A 24,527-nucleotide genomic window follows, 5' to 3' on the forward strand; every position below is an offset into this window, starting at 1 on the left:
GAGGGAAGACATGAGGTTTGTAGTGAGGCTGGGAGAGATTGTTGCAAAAAGCATTTCTAAACTGCGAGCTCCGGGCAGGCGCTGAGAGCCTGCCTAAAGCTGAGCTCTGCTGCAAGGGCTGTAAATTAAGGGCACTTCCTAAGTGTCCTGACAGTGTTCCGAGGTATCGATGATTATATATAAGGGCACTCCTTACACGTAGCGTATGGGGATTAACCATGAGTATTAGTTCACATACTGAAGAATGAAAAGGTCCTCTATGGAAAGGAGGGCAAGTTCAGCCCAAGATTAATTGCGGCAAGACCAATCCCTTCATATAATCTGGACTTAGACCGTGCCTGAATCTCCCTCCCAGCATCGTCTGTGACCTGCACGCAAGGCTGGCGGGTTTAAACAGACTTCTTTGAGTTCTATTGCACGCTTAGAGAAAAGTTTTTGCTTTTGTATTTATGCAAACAAAACCTCATGTCCTTCAATTAACTAGAGCCCTGATTCTGAGTATTTGTGTGGTCTGAGATGACGAGTGCCTGCTGTCTGAGCAGTGTAAAATCCCTTCTCATCTTGGAGCAAACCCTAGAATAATCTTAGCCTCTTCTTTCTTGTAAAATAGGTGAAACTATTGTTTTATTATTTATTTTTAAGGAAGGGGATCATGTTCTCTTCTTGGTTGCTCCTATAGCCCGTACAAGGCTGAGAGCCCCCCATGTCAGCACAGCTGCAGTTTCACACCGCCGCAGCTGAGAGCAGCGTGATGTGACCAAGAGCCTGTGTCGGAGCAGCAGGGCTGTAGCAGGGAGTGGGAGCTGATCAGCTGAACATGAAGAGCATCCTGCAGTGTGTCAGCTGGTTTTGGAGCGTGTCCCAGGGCTCCTGCTGCGGTACAGCCGACTATACCTCCATAACGAGCTTAACCTGCTCTTGGGCTCCTGAAGTGCATTAGGGTGAGGTCCAGCAGCCTGGCTGCCCACTGAGTCCTGGTGCTCCCTGTAGCGCTGTACGGACCCAGAGTGTAGCCTGGCCTCACGCCTTGAGTGGAAACCTTTCCTAAATGGCTGTGTTGATGTTATAGTTTGCTCTAGGACTGAGCGTAAGTGGGCTGCTGCAGGAGTCTCTCCCCTTCTGTCCTGTCCAGCATTATCAATCTTGTGATTCCCATTAATTCCATGATCTATGGAACAATGAGTTTCACATTCAGAGTTTTGCTCGTGTCTGTCTTCCCCCCCGGCATATGGGTGTCTTCACATCAAATGTTAGTATTTTTTCCTCTTTATCAAGTGTAAAATCTAAGAATGCACTGCCGCCGACTTCCACAACTTTCTCCCCGGTGACAGCCCTGTAACTTTTAGCTTGGGCAGGCCCCTTCTGGCAGCGCCGTGTAAATCTGCTGGAGGGGCCCCACCAGAGCCTGGACCTTGCTGCCTCGGACCTTCTGGCCAAAAGCGGCTGCTGCTCTTCCCACCTATCACCCTGGGAGCACCCTATAGAAAGAATCAAACCCTTGGAAGAAGCGGCTGGAGGTTCCCAGAGGTTAGGAGGCCGCTGGAGGGACGATAGCCTTGGAAAGGCTCTCTGGGCAGGGTGGCTTTGCAGGGTTTGTGCAGCAGCTTTGCTGTGTAAGCGGGCCGGTAGCTGCCAGGTGTTGCTCTCTGTGGAAGCTGCAGCGGGTTATTTCAGCCTGTATGGGGTTAACTTGTGGATGAAAATAATAACAAAAAAGGAGGCAGTGATTTTGGAATTAGCATGTGACCATGAACATTCCGAGCAGCCATCCAAGCCTGTGGGAGACAAGCTGTTGTGTAAGTCTGGCTTTCTGAGCGTGTCTCCGATTTGATTTATCGGAGATGTCGGCTGTATTTCTGTCACAGATGTGCTGGCCTTGGAGTTCATTGAATCCCAAAGTCAGCTAAACTCACTCAGCTGGAAAAGCGCGCTGTTGTTAGCAGATACATATTCACCAGGCCAACGGTTCTTTTTAATTTTCTTCCTTTCCCGCTTAGCTTCGTTTTTGCTTATGAATTGTGTTACACTTGCTTCCATTAACGGGAGATGTATTGCCTCTGTCAGCCTCTGAGTAATAACCAAACTGCCCCGAAGCGTCCACAGGGCCAATATATCTGATGGCGGCACATAAAATAGACCAGTGAGTACCACTGGCTTGTGATCCAGCAGAGACGAGCAGCAAAAGAGTACTTTGTTAGATAGTTGACCTGAAAGACTGATACTGCTGCCTTAGGCTGCCAGAAGCTTGTTTTCTGGCCTCAGTGGAAGGAGAGATTTGGTTTGAAGGCTCAGGATGCGCTCTCCTTCCCCGCTTGGTGCCCCTCTAAGATGAAGACCTCAAGCATCGTCACTACTCTCAGCATTTCATTAACGTCCTTCCTCAGCACAGCAGCAGCGATGGTTTGTGTGGCGGGTGGTGCTGGTAAGCCTGGCAAGGCACAGTTTGTCGCGCAGGAGCTGAGCGAGGGCTGTCAGCAGCTCTCTGGGCAGAGGGCCCCAGCAGCTGGAGGATCTAAGGGCACCACTGGGCAGCTCAGCCCACGCAGCGCCCTTTAAGGAGGAGCGCAGAACGCCGGTGAGCCGGGGTGTGTGTTCAGCCGCAGCTGTCAGGCTGGAAGCAAATGCAAGCAGCTGCCTAATGCACGCCCCCCCCCCCCCGCCCCCCCAGGGACTGCCTGCCCAGGGTGAGACCACTGAATTCAGTCTGTTAAACATACAGCGAGCAGCTGGGTGAGGAGCGCTGGTGAGTTATTAGACTCTAATTAGCCAAGCCAGGGAAATCCGTCATCTGAGTGTTTCTTCTCAGTGGCTCGGCTTAGGCAAGCTCCAGGTGTCGTAGCAGGGCTTATGTTGTTCGGAGCAGCACCCCAAAGGCTTTTATTCCTGTAAATTCAAGATTACTCTCTGGACACTTTTGAGTCTGTGCAGCATCCCAGCAGGACCCGAGGGATCTGCTATCTCGTACGCTGACTGTGGGTTGCAGGCTGGTGTCCCCAGTTTGCTTCCTCAAGCGAGTGTGTTATCATCTAGTAATGCTTCATCTTCCTCCAGTTGCTTGCTGGGTAGAAACACAAAGTCCGTTTGATCTGGCAAAGTGTTTTCTCTAGGTTTTGAGAAAAATCCAGGTGACTTTATTGTTTCTTCTGTGTTCTTACGCTTGGTTTGTTGGAGTTGGAAACGGTTCTCTCTACCTGTTCTTCCCTCTGAGCAGGCTGTGCATTAGGGAATCATTGTAGCTGCAGCCCAGTAACTCAGCATGTCATAGCTCTTTAATTTTTGTGGGGGCTGGCCTCTGAGCTCTATGTGCTAAGTTGATGGGAAGTATTATAGTTGTTTAATATTTATGCTGTGGCAGTGCTGGAGGCTCCAGTCAGTTCAAGATTCCTCTGGACAAAGCACGGAGAATACCCAGCAGCAAGCAGAATCAAGCTTTGTGCATAGAAAAATAACTGTTCTTTTTGTGGTCTTCCCAATTTTTTTCATTGCTTTAAAATATTATTACAGTTGTCAGAGATGCATATATTTATGCCAACAAATGGATGAAGAAGCATTTGTAGTGCTGGGGACTGAGGGGAATATTAGTGGTGCCTTTGTTGAAACCGGTTGCAAGAAGCAAGAGCCTTTAGAAGCCAGGGATGTCTCTGAAAACACATGACGAGGCTCCCTGGGACTGAGCATCAGTGCCAGGACTCTGAGAGAGGGGGAGAGAATGAAGACGCTGAGGAAGCAGCGGTTGCGCACACACTGGTACCATGGGCCGGAGTTAAATCCCGGAGCAAGAGCCTGGCAAGGAAAAGAGCTTGCTGGTTGCAGTAGGTGTGGAGCTGTAAGCAAATGCCATCTCTTCTTGTTTGAGCCTGTGTTCAGGGAAACAGGGATGTACGCACCTTGCAGAGAGAACCGGGCTGCATGGGACTCTCAGCTCCCTTCTCAGGTCATCCATCAGCTGGAAGAGCCTGCGAGCTGGCTCAGTGCTGGCGGCACAGGGCAGGAGGAGCCTGGTCTTCACTGCTCCCCAGGAGGGCTTGTTCTGCTTGGTGCCGAGTGCCCTGACTCACCAGAATCCATTAAAGAGTTACATGCACGTACAGGTTGAGGGTATAAGAGGCAGCACGTTTGTAACGAAGAATGGAAAAATCCCTTTGACTTGCTGACTCTCTTCTGATCTGGGTAAAACATTCCCATGGCCATAGGGAGACAGGGATGCAAGGGAAGGGTTGGAGGAAAAGGTGCCTTGTGCTTAGATCAGCTGGTACTTCTGAAGAAATGCTTGATTTGCTGAAGCCAGCCAGTTGGGTTCCTTTATTAGAACCCTAATTAAGAAAAAAAAAAAAAAGCCTTTACCAGGTGCTAGTAAAGGTAAGGGACTGACATTTTTTGCAGCTGCTTCCAAAGTCTTACAAACCTGGATAAGTGCTGTTTGCTTCTTGCTCTTCATTGGTGCTCTAAATAAAGGCTTACAGGGCTGTGGTTGAAAACAAGAAATGTAGTGTTTGAGGATAAATGGTTTGTTGTCTGCTTCTGTTTTAGGAGGGAGATGTCTGGCCAAATTCTTCAATTGAAATTAAGGTGATCTTCAAACCCCGAGAAGCCCGAGTCTATCAACAAACAGCCTACTGCGACATCTCAGGTACGGCTCCTTTCTCCTCCTCCTGCCACCCACCGCAAAGGCAGGGCACAAATACTCTTCCAGCCCCCTTGGTCCCCGTGGACTTGCTAGGAAGGGCCGGTGGTCAGCAGGGCAGCGCCGGCACCTTCCTGCTGTCCCTGTGGCTTCCAGCTGGTCTGTGCAGAGCCAGGGCTTAGGATGCCTGGCTCTGACCACTGATGGCTCTAGAGCAGCCAAAGCAGCGAGGGGATAAGCCTTCCTACCAGGCATTTGCTCTGCTGCAAGGTGTTTGTAAAGGCCAGAGAGCTAGACCGCAGAAGAGCTTTGGTGGACGAGCACTGAGCCCCTGTAGACCTGCAAGATGAGCCTTGGATCCATGGATGCACTGTCAGGCTCCTGAGGCGGTAGGAGCTGAGTGAAACGTGCCCCCTGCCCCTGGGTCACCTCCCGCTCTCCAGGCGCTGCCAGACCGTAGGTGGCTGAGCCCCGCTGAGCGCAGGGTGTCTGTGAAAGTACCAGGCGTGTGCCGCTCTCCCTGCGTGGGACCAGTCACCTCGTGGCTCGAAGTCCGTGCTGCATCTGCGTAGTGTTGTACAGGGCTCGCTGCCCTCAGCAGGGTGAGCTCCCTGCCCAGGAAGCACAGTGCGAGCAGTCTGCTAGACAAGCTTTATGCTCCTCCTGGCTGACAGAAGTGCTGTCACGGCTTTTGCTGGGAGCGGTTATCACTGACCCACCGCGTTACGCTGCCTTTGCCCTTACAGAGGTGTGACGGCTTTGCTGTGCTGGCACGGGGCAGGGAATGCTTGCAGCAAGCTCCGTGGTTCAGGTTACCTTGTCCTTCCTCTCCGTCTGTGTGGTGCTGCTTGAGGTGGTTTTCAAGAGCGGGAGGTCCCTGTCAGATTTCCATCCAGGGAAATGATTTTCCCCATCTAAGAGGAAGGAGGTGCGAGGCCAGTGGTCCCCAGCAGCCAGGCTCCCGTTCTGGAGGGTGCTGAGATCACTAACCCAGCTGCTTTGATCCCGTCCTTACTGCTCCAAGCTGACGGATGCAAAGGCCATGAAACAGCTTTTTATTGATACGGTAACTGCGCAGGGTTCAGCAGGCTGCTGGGGTGCGGCTGTCAGCCGGCTGCTGGGCCTTGCTTGGGCTCTTCCTTCTCAGCTCCTGTGCGGTCATCTCTGATGGCAGCGATACAGACAGCAGGTTTTTATCTTTGGTTCTGTTTTGTGAGCTTTGTGCCTTCACTGAACGGATTTCAAAGCTTGTCTAAGTGCATGGGAAGGAATTCCGAAATCGTCTTTTATGCGCAGCATATCTTCTTCAGGGTGCAAAGTGATTGCTAAGTTATAAAGCAGCCCGAGGGCTCAGTTAGAAATGAGAAGCCAGCCCCGAAGTATATCTCCTGAGGGAAGAGAGGGGTCCTGTATCTTCTCGCGGAGCACCTAGTGCTGGTGCCACCCAGCCCGGAGTCAGGGACTGGCTCCGAGGCTGCCTGGAAAATCCAGGCGAACCGAAGGAATTCTGTACTGACATGGCAATCTCTCCCCAGGCCGTGAGACCAGGCTGCCCCTGCGCATCAAAGGGAGCAGCATAGGGCCCCAGCTGCGCTTCAGCTTTGACCAGCTGGACATCGGGAAGGTTTTTGTTGGATCAGCCCAGAGCTATGAGGTGAGCAGTGGGGTTTTCTGGGGTTGGGGTGGATCCTGATGGCTCCTGGGGCAGCGGTGAGCTTTGTGGGCCTGCGGGATTTCTGGCAATGCCGGCAGTTGTGAGCACGGAATATTTGACGTGAGTGAAATGTGGGAGGTTTTGCAGAATCTGGATAGTTTTGATGGGGTCTGAAGGGTGTGTCTGTTGTTCCCAAAGCCCCGATCCCTGCTTTTTGGCAACCTCCCTTTGAGACCAGCTGGGAGGCTTCATGCAGAAAAACCAGCCCTTGACACATGAAAGCACCACCGGGTCAAAAAGGTCAGGATCCAGAGGCTTTTGTTTCAGCCCTAGAATCACTGCACCCTGGTACCCTGGCGGTTAAAAAGCAGCTGGAACAAACGTGTTGTGTTCCAACTCGAGTCCGTTGCAAACACCTTTCAGTGAAGCGCATCCTCCTGGCTCCTGGCGCCGGAGGGAAGCCGGCCAGCCTCCCCGCGCAGAGCTGCCCGCGCAGGCACCGGGAGCGCTTTCCCTGCTGACCAGCCTCCTGCCACCCTTCAGACCTGGTGCACCTCTGGCTCTGTGAACAGAGCAGAGCAGTTCTGGAAATGAAGCAGAGGAGCTTTCTACATGTTTCCCTCCCCCCACCCATGATGGCAAGTTTTCTGTCAAAAAAAACAAACCACCAAAACCCACACAAAGAAAAAAAACAACCCAAAAAAACCAAAACCCCCCCAAAAAACAAACCCCCAAAACCCCAAAAATCTACCCCCCCAAAAAAAATACAGCAACTGAAAGAGGTAGAAAATGAGGCAATACGTCGTGCCAGACGCTTTCAAAAGCTTGACTGTGGCAGGGAAGGACATGTTAAGGGGTTTTCTTACCAAAATCTTGTGCGCTCTACGCATTTTTAATGCTGATACTTTATGGAGTCTATTTATATAAATTATTTTTTTTCATTACTTGAGAAAATGTGAATGAGTAGATGATACTGTAGGTGCTGTATTGAGCAGCCAGACTGGAGGTGAACCTCAGCGCAGGATCCCTAAGTGCAATTTGTAACTAAGGTGTAAAACACATGAGTAGTTTTCCAGTTACCAGTGCAGAGTTGGAATAGGTGAATGTTTTCAACAGCAGCTGCAAAACTGGAAAATAAGGGCTGTATGTCTGCTTCTGTCTCAGTTTTTCTGACAGGTTTTGCGGGGACAGAAATTAGGGAAAAAACCTCCAGAGCAGGTAGTTGGGAGCGCAGAAATGGCAGGATGTCACCTGCAGCCATCGGAAACTGTAGAGCTTTGCTTTTGGGTAGGTCTGGTGACCAACAGCGTGCTGGTACTCACAGGCAGGTGTGGGCGCTCCTTGCTGAACGTGAAGAGAGCTGAATCTCACCAAGCGCCGCAGGATTGCGTCGCTTGTTGGAACAGTAAATAATGGTAAATTGGCAGATGATGGCTGTGAATATTTGTGAAAGAGAAATTCTTTAGACTAGGAGGAGCTGCTATGCACCTCACTCTCGCCCTTTCTTGACGTGTCTGGTTGAGCAAAGACAGAGAGACTCTCGGATGAAAGAAAAGAATAAAATGAGCCTCACTGACGTACCCTAGCAGAGTCGGGGAGTGCTGCTGAAGCTGGTTATAGGGCTGTCCCGAGGTATTTTCCACATCAGATGAGCTTGTTGGCGGCAATGGGAGCTGAATGTGTTTGCCCTTGGCGGGACTGGGCTCGTCTGGAGCAGAAGCAGTTAGGTGGCGATGCGCTAGTAATGCTGTGACCGCCCTTTGCTGCTCTTTGGGGCAGGTCTGCATCGCCTTGGTGATGCAAGTCCAAGCGGACTGCTCTGTGTCAGTGGAATAAGCCCAGGGTGACTCAGTTTCTGTGAAGTTATCGCTGTTCTGCATGCAAAAGCCCAAAGGCAGAACCTGTCCCGTTGTGTGTTCTTTAGCTTCAGCCAAGCAGCAACACGTGGCATCTTCTGCCTTTTATAGATGTCTAATTAGAGAAGAAATCAGCCTTCTGTAAGGAAGGAAGATTCCTCATGTATTTCCATTTTGATTTCTTGCTGCTGCAGGCGATCCTGTTTAACAAAGGAGTCATCGATGCCCCCTTCAGCTTGGTCCCTCCAGGGACGGCTCTGGGCTCCTGCTTCTCCTTCCACCCCCAGGAGGGCATCATTTCACCAGATGGCCTCCAAGTCCTCCGGATCTCCTTCAGTTCCACCATCCTGGGGCCATTCACAGAAGAATTCCGGTTCAGTGTGGGTGGGTCCCCTGAGCCTGTGACCTTGACTGTCAGGTGAGGAGGGTTCTAGGAGCCTGGTGGGCACATCTGTAGCCATCTCTGGGTAATCATCTCCCACCTACCTCATTTGGTGATGGAGCAGAGAAAAAAGGGTGTCGTCTAATGTCTTAGTCGAGCACGAGGGTGACGGGTTGGTTTGAAACCCACTGTGGTGCTGAGACCAGCTTTTCCCTGTCCCGGTGGTAACAAAAGCTGAATGCTTTGCAGTTCTTTTTAACCAAGCCAGTTCCTCCTCTGCCTTTGTCCTTACAGGGGCTGTGTCATTGGACCAACTCTCCATTTCAATGTACCTTCCCTCCACTTCGGTGATGTCTCCTTTGGTGAGTGTGCCCTGGGCTTGGACCGCAGGTCGGGAGGTCTGTGCCTTACTGAAATGAAGCACTTGAAGAGCGTCTGTCGCTTGTGTTCCTCCACAGCAGCCTTCAGGGTGTTAAAAGCAGGGCTGCCGCTTGCTCAGGTGGTGTTTTACTGTCGTGAGAGCAAATAGGGCCAAAGGAATAGCAAGCCAGTATTTTTCTGGTGCCCTCAGAGCCTGCTCAGCCCCAGCCTCCCATACCTTGGCGACAGAATGATGGTGAAAGCCTTTGTCCCAGAAGGGCCCAGGGGTTGGGGCTGCAGGAGAAGGGCGTTGGAGCCACACGCTAGCCTGTGGCTGCTCAGGGCGAACGCTCCTGCTGCAAGGCGAGGACACCACTTACCCACTTGACCTTTAGTGTGAGATGTTGATTTGTGCCGTGAGGGCTCCTGGTTATCTAAGCCCAGGCAGTAGCTCTGTGTTGGGCACTGATGTCCCCAGAGATGTGGGCTCCTTCTCCTTCCCCAGCTGAAGCGCTGACGGAGCGGGTGGCTGAGCCCCAGTGTCTCCATTGAAATGCAGATTCTGATTCTCCATCTCGAGTCTCACAAAAGGCTTTTTACTGAGATGATCTAAAGTTTAAATGTGAAATCAATTGCGGATTGATTGAAGGGCCATTACCATTCTGCACCCTGGATGCCTCTGTGTTTTCATGATGTTTGTGGGCTTTTTAAAGTAAACTCATTACCTTCCCCGAGCCGCTTCCCCCTCTCCCTGCATCACCGCTCTGCCACTGCTGTGTTTCCTTTTGAATAAATAAACCCACAAGAAATGCACCAGGCAGGAAAACGGTTGTGTAATAGGAGATTCATCCTACTTAATCTGATTTCGTTAACAAGGCCTTTTCAGCTGAAGGCAGCTATTGTATTTTTGCTTCTTGTAACTGTGCTGCTGACTGTTGTCTGCCTCTGGTGACTTCGGTCCCATTTGGGGCTGTGCAGTCTGTGTGTGTCCTTTCTGTGCCCCCCCCACCCCCCGGCCGGAGTAATTGCTGGCGGTGGGCAATGCTCACTGCTGATGGGCACGGAGAAACATCTGCTGTGCCTGCAGGTGGTTTTCCTCCCTGTCTGTATGCAAATAGCGCTTGGTAAGCAGGGCATGGGAGGTGTCTCCTTCTGGCAGAGCTGGTGTCCGCTCCAGAGCAAGCTGCGGGCTGGTGTCCTGCCTCTGCAGCACATCCCCTGCCACCCAGTGTGGTTGTATCACTGGTTTTCCATTAGGGAAAGCAAGTGTCAGAGCTAAAGTGATGTCAGGCGTTGCGGGCAGTAATCAAAGGCAGCGAGGATGTGATGTCCCCATTTGTTAGGTAAGGCGAGACACGTTCCTGCTCGTTTCTAAGGAAGCGTCAGGTTTCCTGCAGTGGGGTGGGCTGAGTTGTCCTGTGCTCAGTCGTCCTGTGCTCAGTCTGGTTGCCCCGAAACAGGAGCTGCCTTAGGGATCCTGCCTAGGGAAGCTGCATCAGAGTGCTGTGCATCATGTTGTAGTGCCCAGTTTCGTCCTTCCTTGTTATTGAAGAGAAGCTACAGCAAGGAAAATCTGCTACTTTCATATATTGAAAACCAGGGGAATGTTCATGGAGTTAATGGGGAATTTTACAGGCTGAATTTTCAGGATAAATGGTCTGTCTGGATGCACGCTCGTCAGTGAGAAAGAGTTGGGGCTGGTTTGGGGGCAGGTGAGAGGGCTCCTCACAGTTAGAGGGAGACTTCTGCTCTTCAGCACCAACACCGCTGCCCATTGCCAAGGAAGCAAGCTCGGCCGTCGAGAGAAAAGGCAACTTCAGTCACAACTCGCTCCTCCCTGAGCTTCTCAGTTACCTGCCGTGCACATTGACAAGAGCTCAACTCCAAGCAGGGTTTTATCCTAACAGGAGAGTCGCAGCAGGAATCGCAGCGTAACTGGGGACTTAACTGGTATTTGTCTCACCTTTCCAGGCTTTCCTCACACCCTGTCGTGTCACCTCACTAACACCTCCTTGGTGCCTGTGACTTTCAACCTTCGCATTCCTGGCGATGGCTCAGGACAGCGCAGCATCACCAGTTTTACTCAGATTTCAGACAACGCTTGCCTGTCCTGGAGGAAGGGAGCCCAACATCACGTCGAGCCAATGGAATTTACCATAATGCCTTGCAAAGGCACCATCTGCTCCCAAGGAGCCCTGGATATCCAGGTATGGGATGAGCCCGGCCATACGTGCTTCAACAGGTGGAGCTGCAGCGCTGCTGGCTTTGGGCATAACCGAGTAAGAGATGGGCTTTTGTTAGCTGGGGGACTCTGGGATGGAGCAGCGTTTTGTTTCCAGAGTCGTAAGCCAAGGATCACGTATCGTGTGGTCAAGCACAGAAGCCGTGCGTGTGTTTCTGAGCTGCTTAGAGCGATTTGTTTGATTTGAAGGGGGCCGAGGAAGGGTGAGGACGGAAGGTGGCTGTTGAAAAGAGAGATGCCATTGCCTAAAGCAGTTTGCTTTTCTTCCCGGTCTTATTTTTCCTCTCCTGTTGAGCAGGATGAGTTGCATTCACTGCAGCGGGGGCTGAGAAAGCTCCAGCAGCCATGAACAAACTGCACAGCTTTTGCTGGGCCACGTTTTGCCCTCAGCTTCCCAGTGTAAAGCTGAACTCGTTCTGGGAAAGTCAACAGATCTCCCCTGGGTTCCCGCTATTGTAGTTGAGATGAAAAATTGGTCCCTTAATACAGTGGTGAGTAGACCATGAGTTGTGCTTTGATTTAGCTTACACGTGCCCTGGTGTGCAAGGTGTATTTCACAGGTGGGGTTTGTCAGCAGAGTTTTGTTACTGGGAAAGGCAGTGGTCCACACGTGGAGCAGCAGCAGAAGCAAGGCAAAACACTCCCTTTCCTTAGCGTGGAAGGAGAAGGGCAGGACACCACACGTGCGTGGCTGATGGCTTCTGGGAGTGCTGAAGTATTTGACGCCGCTCTTCTCCTCTACCAGGTCACCCTGTGTTCCAACACGGTGAGGCAATACGAGCTGGCGCTGGTGCTGGACGTGGATGGTGTTGGCCAGGAGGTGTTGGCGCTGCCTCTCACAGCCAGGTACCGGCGCTTTCCTTGCAGCTGGCCACCTTTCCCCGCGTAGCCAGGCCCAGCACGCTGCCTGGCGTGTGGTGTGCTGGCTGCCGCCCCAAAGGAGAAATGGTGCTTCATGAGCTGGTTCTGCCCAGCTCGCTGTGAGCACAGCCGTGCTTTGCCAGCGGCCCTGTTGAGAAGCACCTGTGCTCCGTGCTCAGGGCCATGCCTTTCTTGCTCTGTTTTGAAGGCAACAGTGCTTATATTCCTTGTTGGCCTGTCGTCTGGGACTTGAGGAGTAACGAATCTGCAAAGGGCTGCCCCTGCTTCTCCCTGCAAGCGGTGGGCTTGTGTTGGGTTGGCCCAAAATGCAACATTTGTTTGGAAGGCAGCGAGCAGCCTGCTGAAAGCTGGGGTCTGGCTCAGTTAATGAAGGCGTGTGCAAATGGGAAAGGGGCTTACGGCAGGACTGGTGGGGGGAAACTAAAGGGGAAACTCGTCCTTGGTGTGGCAGGTGAGCTCAGCTCTCTCTGGTTCTCTTGAGCATGAACGTTCCCAGACTTAAGCCAAAAGCTGCTCTTGCTGCAGCCACGCTCAATGGCGTTGCGCCGCAGCGGGTGCCAGTTTAATGACGAGAGGGACGCAGTTCGCTGGTGCTGTTCCCTCTCCCAGGCAGTCAGCCAGGCGGTGCCTGGGCTGCAATTTTGTAAAACGAGTGGGAATGGGAGAAGTCAGTGTGTGGGCTGGTGTGTGGAGGACCCAGGCAGCTGCAGGAGCTGGGAGAGGCTGGTCACCCACTGCGAGAGGCAGGCGGTGCCGGTGCCCTCCATCGCGGGGGCAAGCGGCTGAGGTTTCAGGCAGGGCGAGAGCGGTACGGGAGAGGAGGGAGTTGCTTTTACGGAGATGCTGGAGTCTTGTTTTTCTTGAGCTTTGGGGAGCGCTGGTCCTCAGCGGGAAGGCTCCCGCAGAGCTCGTGCCTTGCTGGGACTGTGGGAGGGTCCTTGCCGGCCTCCTGGGGCAAAGGAGGGGCAAAGCTTGATGAGAGAGCACTGGGGCAGGGCACTGGGCAGCCTCTGCCACGGGAGTCTGGGGCTGCCCCTCCTTTACAAGAGTCTGTTGATAAAAAAGAAGTTAGAGGTGATCGATTGCCGTAGAGGTAGGAAACGTCTATCTGGCAGAGACAAATGCCTTGTGTCTATTTCATGCTGTTTGGGGAGTGAACAACTTCTACATTCTCTGTGTCTCTAATTCCTTTTGGTCATCTCTTCACCCAGATGTGTGGTTCCTCCGCTGCACGTGCTCAGCCCTGTTCTGAGATTCGGACGGTGCTTTCTGAAATTCCCTTACGAGCGGACACTGACCCTTGTGAATGACAGTGATCTTCCAGGCTGCTATGGAGTCCTTCCTCAGGTTTGGCATTGCGTTCGCCTCCTGCCCTCCAACGTCGTTAGGAAAAAAGGGGGTTTGGAGAAGACCTTGCTGTTTAGTGTTCAAACCTAAAGTTTTGCAGAGAACGGGAAGCTACCTGAATATGAACTTCAGGAGCGGTTTGAACTCTTTAGGAAGCAGTTTTGGTTCTAGTCTTTGGGGTGCTTTCATGCAGGAGAACTTTGAGGGTTGTGAAAAGCAGCTGCAAGGAGGCCGCCAGCACCGGAGTGGGTGTTTGTGGGTGCAGCAGCTTTTGGACCCTGTGAGGATGCTACTTAGCCCCATATAAATCTTGCACCTTGCGTTGCGCTTCTCTGCTTTCTCCTAGGGATTTTTAAAAATGCGGGTGAATTTCCATTGTAGTAGATGTTAAGGAGCTTGAAGTTTCCTCAGATTCTGAGGTTCTGTCAAATTCTGACAATTGTCTTCTTTGATTCTGTCCCTTATAGGAGCACAAGGAGGATGCTGCTGTGTGGTACTCCAGCCCTGTGCCGTGTGGGATTATCCAGCCTCACAGCTCGGTGGAGATCCCGTTTACGCTGGAAGCCCAGGCGATGGGAAGGCAGGACACTATTGCTAGTGTCTCAGTGTTTGGGAATGAAAGATCCCCGCTGGTGAGTGCTAGGCGAGATGCGTGCCTTTGTGTGACTCATCTTGGTGGGGCATAAAGTGTGCTGGGGTTCTGCCAGGGAAAAGGAGAAGGTCATAATATGTGGCTGGTGTGGACAAGGAAAGAAGGGGTTCGTGGCATAAGTAACAGCTAATGCCTAGAGAAGGGTGGTGTCCTCGTAGGCGTCTGAGATGGTGTTTAATTATGGGCGTGTGAAGCGGGATAACAAGCCCAGCCTGAAACCCAGAACAATTCCTGGGTCTCTCGCTCTCCTGCATCATTAGATGAGCAGCAACTGCTGCTTCATTAGAACTTTTGTTCAGGAGCACACAGGGACATTGCTGCATGCCGCTAAAGCAAGGGCGGTGTAGGAGGCCGTGCTGAAATGATGATTTCTGTAAAGCTGGATTTAAGCTTTCATGAAAGTCAGGTCCATCCCGCCTGAGAAATATCCATCATATCTCTTTGCCAAAAGCCCCATCCAAAGATGCATGAGACTCCACGCTGCTTGCATCTGGAGCACAGACTGGTTTGGTTTTTTTTTTTCCCTACCAAGCTTGGAAAGGGGTGAGGCGAAGCATTCCTGGACTAAAGCCTCCTACAAGACATTGGCATTCAGGCATGTACAGCAGCAACAACAAAGTGTAGGCAAGAGAATGTTGTATGTGGTGTCCTGGCTTCCACTGGCTGAAACAGAGAACAAATTTAGTTAATAATTTAATTTTAGAACCTTTTTAATTTAAAAGGAGATTAACTTTTGAAGCAGCTGTTTTAAAATGTCTTGTCCTCTCTCTGAGCACAGAAGGGGATATCAGAGGATTCCTGAGAACCTGAAGCTTTCTGTAACGGAAAGGAAGGCTGACATTTTGAAAGCAAATGCAGGGCTATAAACTTTTTATAAAATGAATTGAAACGATGATGCCAAATCCCCTGGATGCCACTGATCATCTCAACCCCGGCTGCTGGGGATGTGCATGTAAACCAGTCAACAGCAAGGCCAGGCAATGCAGGCTTTGCAGGGAAGTCTCACGTTTGACAAAACAGTTGCTCGCAGATAGAAGGCATGCTTCCCTGGAAGAGGAGGGTTTCACCCCACTGGAATAGCCAGTTGTTTAAATGTCACCTGGTTTTTGAGCTGCAGGTCCCTTGAAAAGCTTTTACCCTTGGGCTAACAATTTATAAATTGAAAGTTGACCTTACCTTAATCTTTTCTATTTGGCCGTGAACGTGTCGATGTTTTGCCCAAAGGGCGAGCATTTCAGCTGGAGAATCGTAGCTGTCCCTAAAGAAAGGACTAGATGCATTGCGTTTTCTATAGGTCTGTCTTCTGGTTGCAGTGCAGTTCCAGTAGTTCCCTGGTAGCTGACGCACCCAAAGCTTTCTGGGCTGGCAGAAGAGCTGGCTGTCTTGTTACATGTCCTGCGCTGGTGGCAGATCCTACCCGTACGGCTGCAAGTCTGACCTTGGGAATCGCTGCAGCGTGTTCCAATAGAACTTCAAAGCTCGTTCTTGCCTTCGGCTGGGGTGCCCAGTGTCGATGCCTGGTCTTTACCGCCATTTCAGGCGGAACGTGGTACAGATCTTTCATCCAGGTTGTGCAGAGTCCCTCCACAGCTCTGTTGTCGGGTATTTTGTTTGCAGGTGACCGCGTGCCAGCTTCAGTCTGGTGTGTGTCATCTGCATGAAGGAGCTGGTAAATCCCAGCCCTGGCGTTACTGGTGGCAAGGCAGCCTCGTGTGCCGCAGGCAGGGGGTTTGGCAGCTGACCGCTGTCAGAATAAGCGGGCACTCGAGCACAGCTGTCCGCCAGGGTCAGATGCTCTTCGTTCCTAAGTGATCAAATGTGACATGACCTACCTGTTGACAAAGCCAGAGGTGCTGGGGGGTGGGGTGGGGTGGGGCGGTGGCTGGTGGCTGTTTCTGTAGCTGTGGCAATATTGCTGATGGCAGAGCTGCCATCTCTTCTTGCTGCCTTTCCCTGTGCCATGTTGCCTGTAACGCTGTTGCATGGCATTTTTCTTGTCCCTTTTAAGAACCCTGTAGACGAAGGGGTTGGGGTTTTTGAAGCCCTCTCCTTGGTGGTGAGGATGCGTCGTGTTAGTACACAGGTTGACAGAAGCCAGCTTGCCTGGGCATCCTCCAGATGTTGTTCTGCTCATTCCCAAAGAGCTCTGCCCTGCCTTTGCTGCTGCTGTCCTGCTGTCACCAGGAAGCTGAGCTGGCTGGCGAGGCGCAGCTCTTCCCTGCAGCTCCTCCTTCCTGGGAGCTTTGGGCAGCATCGCCCAGACATGCATCATCATGTGTGGCTTCAGTTCCTTATTTTTGAGGCCCCAGCCTTGGTAGGTGATTTTTTTTGGTGCTTAGTTGCATGCATCAGTGGCCTGTCAAGGGATGAGCATTTCTGGATGCTGCTGCTTCTGGCTGAGTTGGGCTGGTGATTCTGACAGCTGTCAATGCCACTTCCTTGAGCCAGACATCATTTAAGGTTGTACACGGTGGAGGCTGGTTTCTTTTTCGGTTAAATCGTACTCTGTGCCCTCCAGTGAATCATACAGCATCTGGTCAGCATTGGGAGTTTTATGCATTCAGATCCTGTTGAAGTGTTGAGGTGTTTGGAACCAGTAAAATCCACAGCAAGACTGGACAAATTCTCCTTGTTTTTAATGATGTGGGAAGGTGGTTTAGCAAAGGGATCCATGTTCCTCCTCCAGTAGTCTGTGCCAGTTCTGCAAGGAGAAAGCTTTTTGGGTCTGACTGTCAAGAGGAAAAACACCGCTTGAATGATGTAATGAATAATTAATGCCTGTTATTCATGTCATACCAGCAATGCACCTAGGCACACATCAGATGTGTGCAGTAACTTGCACGATCTCTGCTCTGAAGAGCCTGCTTCGCTTCTGGCTTGTGCTGGTTTTCAGAGGTGCATTTTTGGGAATGTCAAAGAAGTAACCGTCCAAGTGTCACTGTGCAGCAGCAGTGGTCAGGGAGGTTTGGGGCTCGGCTGAGCAGCAGAAGGAGCGGGAGCAGGCACAAGGCAGAGAAAGGAGAGCTAACTGTGGAGGAGGTCTGGAAAGGAGAGCGTGGGACCCAGGGTTTCTCTGTCCCCTGAGAACGGGAGCTTGTGGCTTTCAGATGGGATCGCTCCCGAGCCTGCACTTGCCCCAGGCCTTCTGTTTCAGCCTTGCAACACTGAAAACTTCCAACAGCCGTACTTATCGCCCCGTCGAGGAGGAACCTTAGAGCTGTCTCATATTTTTTAACTTCCCCTGCTTTTCTTTTTTCTTTCCTACCTGCTTCCTGGAGCAGAATGTGTCTTTAGTGAGCGTTGGAGAAGGACCGGTTGTCTATGTGCATCCGAGGGAGATAAATTTCGGCAGTATTCAAGTTCTACAAGATGCGTCCAAAAGTCTCCACCTCTCCAATCAGGCTGTCATCCCTGCATCCTTCTGTGTAGAGATGGTAAGTATCTGTGGGGCTGTTTCCCAATGAAAATTGACTGGTCTGTAGCAGCCTGTGGCTTGATTTTTACATGCACCGTTTCCATATTGCTGTCTCGGAGAGAAAGCAAGGCATTCCGTCCCAACGCAGCGAGAGAAGCCTGGCTCTGGGGGCAGTTTTAGCTGGGGCACCCCTCAGTAAAGTAGACAGCTTGCATAGACGCTTGTGCAGAAAGGAGTCTGGATCATCTTTACAAGTTTTCCCTTTGTTTTCTGGAGGGTATTTAACGGAGAGTCGTGTCTTTGGAACTCTGAGATCAAGAGGCCCCTGTGGCCCTTTGCTCCTGGAAGGGCATGGATTTCCCGACACTTTCCCCATTAGGTCTGCGTTTGCTTTGTGTCAGACTGCTGTTTGTGACAGTCTGGGGTGTGAAGTTTGTCCTCAGCCTGCTTGTGGTGAGGTGAGTTTCACACCTGCTGGGGGCCCAACCAGCTGTGGTGTTGCACAAACATGTAACGGTAAGGGTTGTGTAGCTACAGGGTCTGTGGGCTCCGTCGCGTTGCAGAGCATCTCCGGGGGCCAGCCGCAGGGAAAGGCCGTTGAACTGATGGAGGCCGCAGCTGACAAGCTGCGTGGCAGGTGGCAGGAGGCGGTTGGGTTGCTGCCCTGGCGGGGGGGGCAGGGCTGGTGCAGCCAGGGAGGGCTCTGTGCGGAGGCTGGGTGGGATGTGCCGCTCACTGGAGGTGGGATCTGTGAGGGGCTTAAAAACAGGGTTGGGGGGAGGTTTGTTCTGCTCCACGCTAGGTGGGCTGGATTTGTGGAGCTGGTTCACCCAGGCCTGGCTCTGTGGGCTTGGTTGGGTCTGCGGGTAAAGCATCAGGCAGCGTGCGAGAGGCCAGGCTCAGCCTCCTGGGCCAAGGAGGAGGGGGACGAATTTCCTCCTTGCTGCTTTTCCAGCTGTTTGGGGGACAAAGGTAACCTCCAAGTGGGGGAGGGATTCCCAGGGCAGCTTTCTCTGAATCCACCATGAAAACCCACTTTCCATCTGTGGCGAGAGCAAGCCACCAGGGATGGCTGGTACTGGTGTTGAAATGATGGGTTTGCATGCCTGTCGCAGGCAGTGACCCGCAGAGCTGTTCGGGTCCTGCTGCCCCGGTGCAATGCCTCCCTCCTCCCCGGGCAGCTCGCGGTGTAGCCGGGGGGCTTGCAGGGTACATCTGCCCCTCCGTTGCCTCAGGGCCCTAACCCATGGGACTGGGCAATAAAGCCTGTCGTGCTTCACCGCCATCTCTGCCAGTCCTGGGGCTGATCAGTCACTAGAGCAGTAACACGAGGCGGCTCAGGGACGGTTTCTTTGCCTGCAATAAAGACGGGCTCTGCTTGAGCAGTGGCTTGGACCAGATGATCTCCAGAGGTCTCGCCAGCCCCAGCCGCTCTGTGACTCTGTGTGTGTGATGATCCCCCCTGCTGACTCCGCGGGGCCGAGTTCCCCCATGGTGAGCATCTCTGCTTTTCAGGGCAGCTGCTGCTCTCATGGAGACGTGCCAGGAGGCAGGTCCTGGGAACCTGCTCCATCAGCCGCTTCACCAAGGGCTCTTCAGACAGACTCCGGGCACGGTGCTGCTGAGGCTGCCTGATGGGAGCAGCGCGGGCGTGGGCGAGATGTGCCCGAGCTGCGCCCTGGCCCTCAGCAGCTGCCTGCTCTGCTGCTCTTTTGCTGCCCCAGTTGAAGTTTTGCCCTTGGCTGCCTTACGCTGCCTGGCAGCTCCTTGACGGGAAGCAGAGGGGACTGAATAATTGTGGAGATAAAGCCTGGGATGCAGTCGGGCGTCAGGGTGACGCGCACGTGTCCACCTGAGAGCGGAGCAGGCTGGGCTGTGCCTTAGCCCAGCTGATGGGTGACACGGGCATCCTTCATTCCCCTGTGTCCCTGAACCCAAGCCTTGTGTCCTGTAAAGCGCCAAAGCCACTGCTTTGATTCCTGCTTGGAGGTTGCTGCAGGGGGGTGAGCCGTGATTTCCCTGTCTCCCATTTGTTGGCCAATCTGCAAACGGTGGCTGTGAGGCTCAGAGATCATGGTCTCCACTTGAAAGAGCGAGTTATTGACTGAAATTTTCACAGGAGCGTTGCATCGGGAATGTTATGCGCACTGACCGGCAGCTTGACGAACTGAATGAGGTTAATTTGAGGGGCAGCAACAGGGCAAACGAAAGGCTGGTGTCTTGTTTGAAACAGAAAAGGAAGATGCTGTAATGCAGATGGCCGTGCTGCCACCCCGATGGTACTCTTAACCGTCGAGTGATAATTGCTCTTCCTGTTAAGGCAAGCTTGCTGCTCGCTTTGGGGGAGACAAGATCATTACCTGAGCAAGCCAGGATGATTTGTGGTGAACTTCACTTTGGGACAGTGACTTCAGGAATTACTTGCAGTTCCCCTCAGGCACCAGCTTCCCTGTACCCCTCTCCTCTCTGCTGGGTGAGTTGTGTCTGTTCTGTTCTCAGTTGCAGGGAGCAGCAGGGAGCATCTCTGCCACCAGAAGAAAATAAATAAACCCCCGCCAAATCTGTGTGTTGAGATGGGGCTTTTTGGGTGGGAAGAGGGTTGTAGGGACTGCATACCTGCGTCCTCGGTTGGCTTATCCCTGCTTGCCAGGGTGTCTGCAGATCTGCGACCCTTGGGACCAGTGTGTCATCCTGTGCTCACCCAGTGAATCCTGTGTCTGTCGGGTGTGCTTTTCCCTGTCAGATTGCTTTCCCAGCTACCAGGCAGCCCAGCCTGCTAGGGAATCCTCTGGATCCAGCGAGGGGGGGATTTGTGTCTGTCTTGGGTAAAAAAAGACTGGAGCAATGGGTCAACATGAAGGAGCTGTTGCAGCTTAGCTGGGGGCTGATGTAACCTGCTGATAAAAGTGGCTGTTTCTCCTCCTTGCTCCGCTGTCATCTTCTTTTCCTGCCTCCCTAAGTGCCTGATTTTTGCCATATTGACAAGTGCCAAAGGCTTGTTATGGATTGATGGAAGTGTTTGCTCTCCCTGCAGAAAGGAAAAAGCATCGTTCTTAGATCATTTCCTACTTGTTCTTTGTCATGCTGTCTTCTCAGGGATCTTTTGTGTGACTGCTAAGGTTGACATCTCTTGGCATCACAGAAGGCAGCTGCGTATCACGTCTCTGTGATCAGGAAAGAAAAGACAGGCCTAGGGTGTAATTTTTCTTAATCAGTGGCAGCTTTCTTCTGCCTGCATAACCCCCGTGCTGGGTCTGTTATGTGCTACCGCAGGGTGGCAAATGGTTTCCCAGTGCCTTGTAACGAGGAGGAGACAGAAAAGCTTCCTTGGGGTTTCCTCTTCTCATGACAGTCGTAATGCGGGGTCCTGTCTCCTTCAGCCTGAGCCCTGAGCTCCCGGATCCAGAGCCCTGTGCTCCAGGTGAAGCTTGCTGCTGCCTGGTTTCCAGCAGTGCTTGTACAGCCAGCTGGGTTGTCTTCAGGAGGGTGCCTGGTGGCTCAGTGCAGATCCCCGTCTGCGTTCCCGGGGATGAGCTGCTGCCACATTCAACTGGAGCTGACCTTGCAGCATAGACCAAGATTTCGTTGGTTGGTTGGTTTTTTTTTTAAAAAAAAAAAAAAAAAAGAAGCTGTACCTGGTTATCTTGTCACTGGGATTCGCTGTGGATAACTCCATGGATTTTTCAGGCAGCGTATAAAGGCTCTTGGTCAGGTGCGGTGTAAGCAAGGGCAGAACACGCAGTTCCCATACTCTCTGCTCCCCTGTAGTGCAGGATTTGTTTCATTTACTAATTTCATTGCTTATTCCCTCAAGCTTTTGATGACATTGCTTTTATTAATGAAATGGCCATATGGAAAGACCGCAAAACACGGAGATAAACTTCCAAACAGTGCTGATGCTGCTTTAGTGACTCTGTTTCTGGGTCTGGCTGACGGGCGATTCTGTTGCTCTCTGAGCAAACCGTGCAGGTTGCGGGCAGTGAAGGCTTTGAAGAGCACATCAGCATTGTCTGCAGTTCTCCCCAGCTACTCTCGCTGAAGTCGGAGCAGACTTCAATCAGCAAGAGGATGGTTTTCAAATCTACTGTAAATCACTCCCCCTGCCCCCAAAGCAGCTGAATAATTGGCCAGCCTGTCAGTGTTTGCTCATAGTGAGACAGAGGCAGACAGTGCTGCGCCCTTCTCATGATATCTGCAGTGCTGTTTAGAAATTAGGGTTAAATTAACTTTCCAGGGTACGGGCAGCACTAGCCCTGCATATGTGGCCTCTTCCAAGGTGAGCAGAAGTTTTGAAGATGGATAGGCTTAACTCTTTCCTGAGCTGTCCCACCAGAGCCTCATGGTGCTCCAAAAGCTCACCTTTAGAGTGAAACCCTTGGTTTGGCTTTAAAGGCTGTGTTTTGCTTATACACAGCGGTACCAGTTTGTGCATTTCCACCCAGTTTGGTTTTGCCGGAGCCCTTTGTTGTAGCTGACAGGGCCTGGAAACACACAGCATCAGTTGTGAACAGGGCTCGTGGCCAGGAGCGTCCAGTCTCATGCTGGTGAGGGGTTGTACCAAAAGCTGAGGAAGGTAGAAGGCTGTTTCCCTCCCAGTGTCACTCAGGCTTAGGTCTGGGGCACGTGGGCCTTAAAAGGGGGAGCAAAGGTTTGGAGGAGACCTTGGAAAAGGTGCCTGAAACCTGGCCTCAGGGAAGAGTTTGGATTTTATGGCATCCGCTATCTTCTATGGGTTCATGGTCTTTCAAAATTGCTGTGTTTCAGTAATGGAAGAAATTGTTACTCTGCTCATCTAGGAGAAGGGAACTTGTCGCATTGTGCTGCACCCGCTGGCCAACAGGGTTCAAGAAGGGTAGAAGTCTTCAAGGCAGTTACGCTGCTACAGGCCAGAGTGACTCAGCTGAGCTCTCTTCCCAAGGGAAAAGCCGGAGGATTTTGGTTGTTCAATCCTGTGCTTGGCAGCAGCTGGCCAAGCCGTGTCCATGTCCTGGCTGGAGAGCCCCAATGTGCAGAGTGGTGGCACTGGTCTCCCCAGCCCAGCGGGGAGGGCAGATGGGACCTGGAGGGCTGAGCAATGGCCAGGGGACACAAATGGAGACAAGCTTTGCTGGCTCACTCAGCAGCTGCTGTTAGCTGAAGCAAGTGTGACAAATTGGGCTCCGTTGTCGGTGGCAGTGAGTGCCACACTTTAATTCTTTTTTCTTTTCTTTTTTTTTTTTCCACTGGCTTTAGAAGCTCTGCCTCGATTTCACAAAACTTCTCCTTGCTGGTGCTCTGGGGCAGAGGCTCAACCAAAGCGGTCCCCCTGCTTTTGCCGAGGAGATGCTGGTGCCGAGGTGCCAGGAGGAGGCTGGTGGCTGGTGGGAGCATCCGGCCAGCCTTGTGCTCTGATCCCCACCCTGTGGGCCTTAGGGTGCTTCTGGGCTCTTTCTGCCACTGGCAGTTTGTGCGGGTGAGGAGTCACTCTGCTATGAAGAGCACAGGCTCCCGCCCCTTAGGACAGCTAAAGCCCCTGGGACAAGGCTCCGTGTGCAGCTGATGTGGTGGGGGGTTATTTCCCCTTCGTGCGTGACCCCCACTGGGGGCGGTGGATCCGGCTGACGAGGTGTGAGCGCTCTCTCGCCAGAGCTATGGCTTGGTAAAGTACAGCTGCATTTTTCGTGTTGAGTTCTGCTGCTTCTTCCACTCGTGCAAGGCTGGAATGACCAGATGGCTTCAATTAACGGGCTCAAAGTAACTTGCAGAGGGCAGCGTGGTGGGTCCTCGGCCATCCCTTGGGGCAGCCATCCAGCCGTCCATCTCTGATGCGCGCTGATGCCCGCTAGAAGCAAACGTTGGCAGCTCTTATTCCCAATGAAATCTGTCCCAGGAGAAGCTAACGATCTCAGCGCTGAGCTTCTCGAAGCGGTTGATGCCAGCCCTTGCCTGGCACTCTGACTCTGGCGTCCAGTGGTGCAGGCTCCTGCAGGGACAGAAATAGCTGCTGTCTTTGTCTGCCCAGCACGTGCAGCTATTGCATCGTGTCCTGGAGCATTCACGCCTAAGCAAGGAGCAGGGATCTTGTCAGAAGTTAGATTTTTGCCTTCAGAGCAGGGGGATGGATGCTTTTAGCGTGTTCCCAAGGGATTTCTTGTCTCTGGGACACAACCTGGACCGGTGTAGGCAGAAGCTGACCTAAAAACCTGAGCGGAGCTGGTCCGGCAGAGCCTTTTGGTCCTGGCAGGTCTCCTGTTCAGCGGTGCACTGTGCTGCCCCTGGGACCCACACCAGATGCTAACGGAAAGGATGAGGATGCGATGCAAATCGTGCTCCTCCGGAGTGGGCTGTTGGCCTGGCAGGGCACGGTGGGTCTGCGCTGGGTCACCCTGGGACACTGCGAGTCTGGCTCCATCGAGACAGCCTGTCATTGTTCCTCAGTAATAGTTCCTTGGGTACAACTTACTGCGCGGCTTGTTGCCAAGCTGTGATAAATGAGCTTTGTCAGATAGCAGACTTGCAGATTCACCTCTGGAGCAGAGCTATCGGGTCTCCTTTTCAAGCAAGCTGCTCGGTGTCAGCGTGAATCGGAGGAGAAGTTGTACATTAACGTCAGTGAAAACCTAACGCCCACTGGCTCGGTGTGAATGAGCTGGCTGGGTAGCCCTTGGCTGGCGGCAGCGCAGCCGATGCCTCCGAGGCCGGCGAGCAGCTGCAGGGACCACAGGGGAGGGTTGGTGGGAATCCTCCGTGGTCAGTGAGGTCCCAGTGTTTACCCCGTGGCAGCCACCTGCCTCCATCCCAGTCTCGTCTTGCTTTTTTAAAAATTTTTTTCAAGACTCTTTTTTTGAAGCCCTAGAGGACAAATTAAATGGAGCTGAGTGTATAAATGTTGCTGGTGCCTGGAATCGTTTTGATGCCTTTGGCACGCTCCGTTATGGGATGCAGGCATGCAGCCCTGACCTGCTCTACGTGGAGGGCACAGCCAGCCTAAGGAGTTAGCGTAGCGGGAGCACCTACGCTTGCTGCTGGGACCCTGAATGCTCAGCAAGTTACCGCTTCCCTGGCCTCCAGCTAGCCTTCACCTTGTCAGCAGAGGTCATTTTGGGGTGTTATTTTAAATGTTTCTGTGACTTC

The 24,527-nt window shown here is 52.5% G+C and overlaps 1 protein-coding gene across 1 annotated transcript in view; it reads left to right on the forward strand.

Annotated features, from left to right (window-relative positions):
- Positions 1-24,527, forward strand: part of LOC130159640 (hydrocephalus-inducing protein homolog) — a 62,322-nt gene that overhangs the window by 36,402 nt on the left and 1,393 nt on the right. Inside the window, exons 10-18 of the mRNA XM_056361455.1 lie at positions 4,531-4,630; positions 6,160-6,278; positions 8,329-8,552; positions 8,811-8,878; positions 10,848-11,083; positions 11,864-11,964; positions 13,212-13,359; positions 13,824-13,979; positions 17,281-17,433. Of these exons, the coding sequence (XP_056217430.1) occupies positions 4,531-4,630; positions 6,160-6,278; positions 8,329-8,552; positions 8,811-8,878; positions 10,848-11,083; positions 11,864-11,964; positions 13,212-13,359; positions 13,824-13,979; positions 17,281-17,433 (1,305 nt within the window). The remainder of the gene's footprint in view (positions 1-4,530; positions 4,631-6,159; positions 6,279-8,328; positions 8,553-8,810; positions 8,879-10,847; positions 11,084-11,863; positions 11,965-13,211; positions 13,360-13,823; positions 13,980-17,280; positions 17,434-24,527) is intronic.

Source organism: Falco biarmicus, chromosome 16, assembly GCF_023638135.1.
Source record: "Falco biarmicus isolate bFalBia1 chromosome 16, bFalBia1.pri, whole genome shotgun sequence".
Taxonomy (NCBI): domain Eukaryota; kingdom Metazoa; phylum Chordata; class Aves; order Falconiformes; family Falconidae; genus Falco; species Falco biarmicus.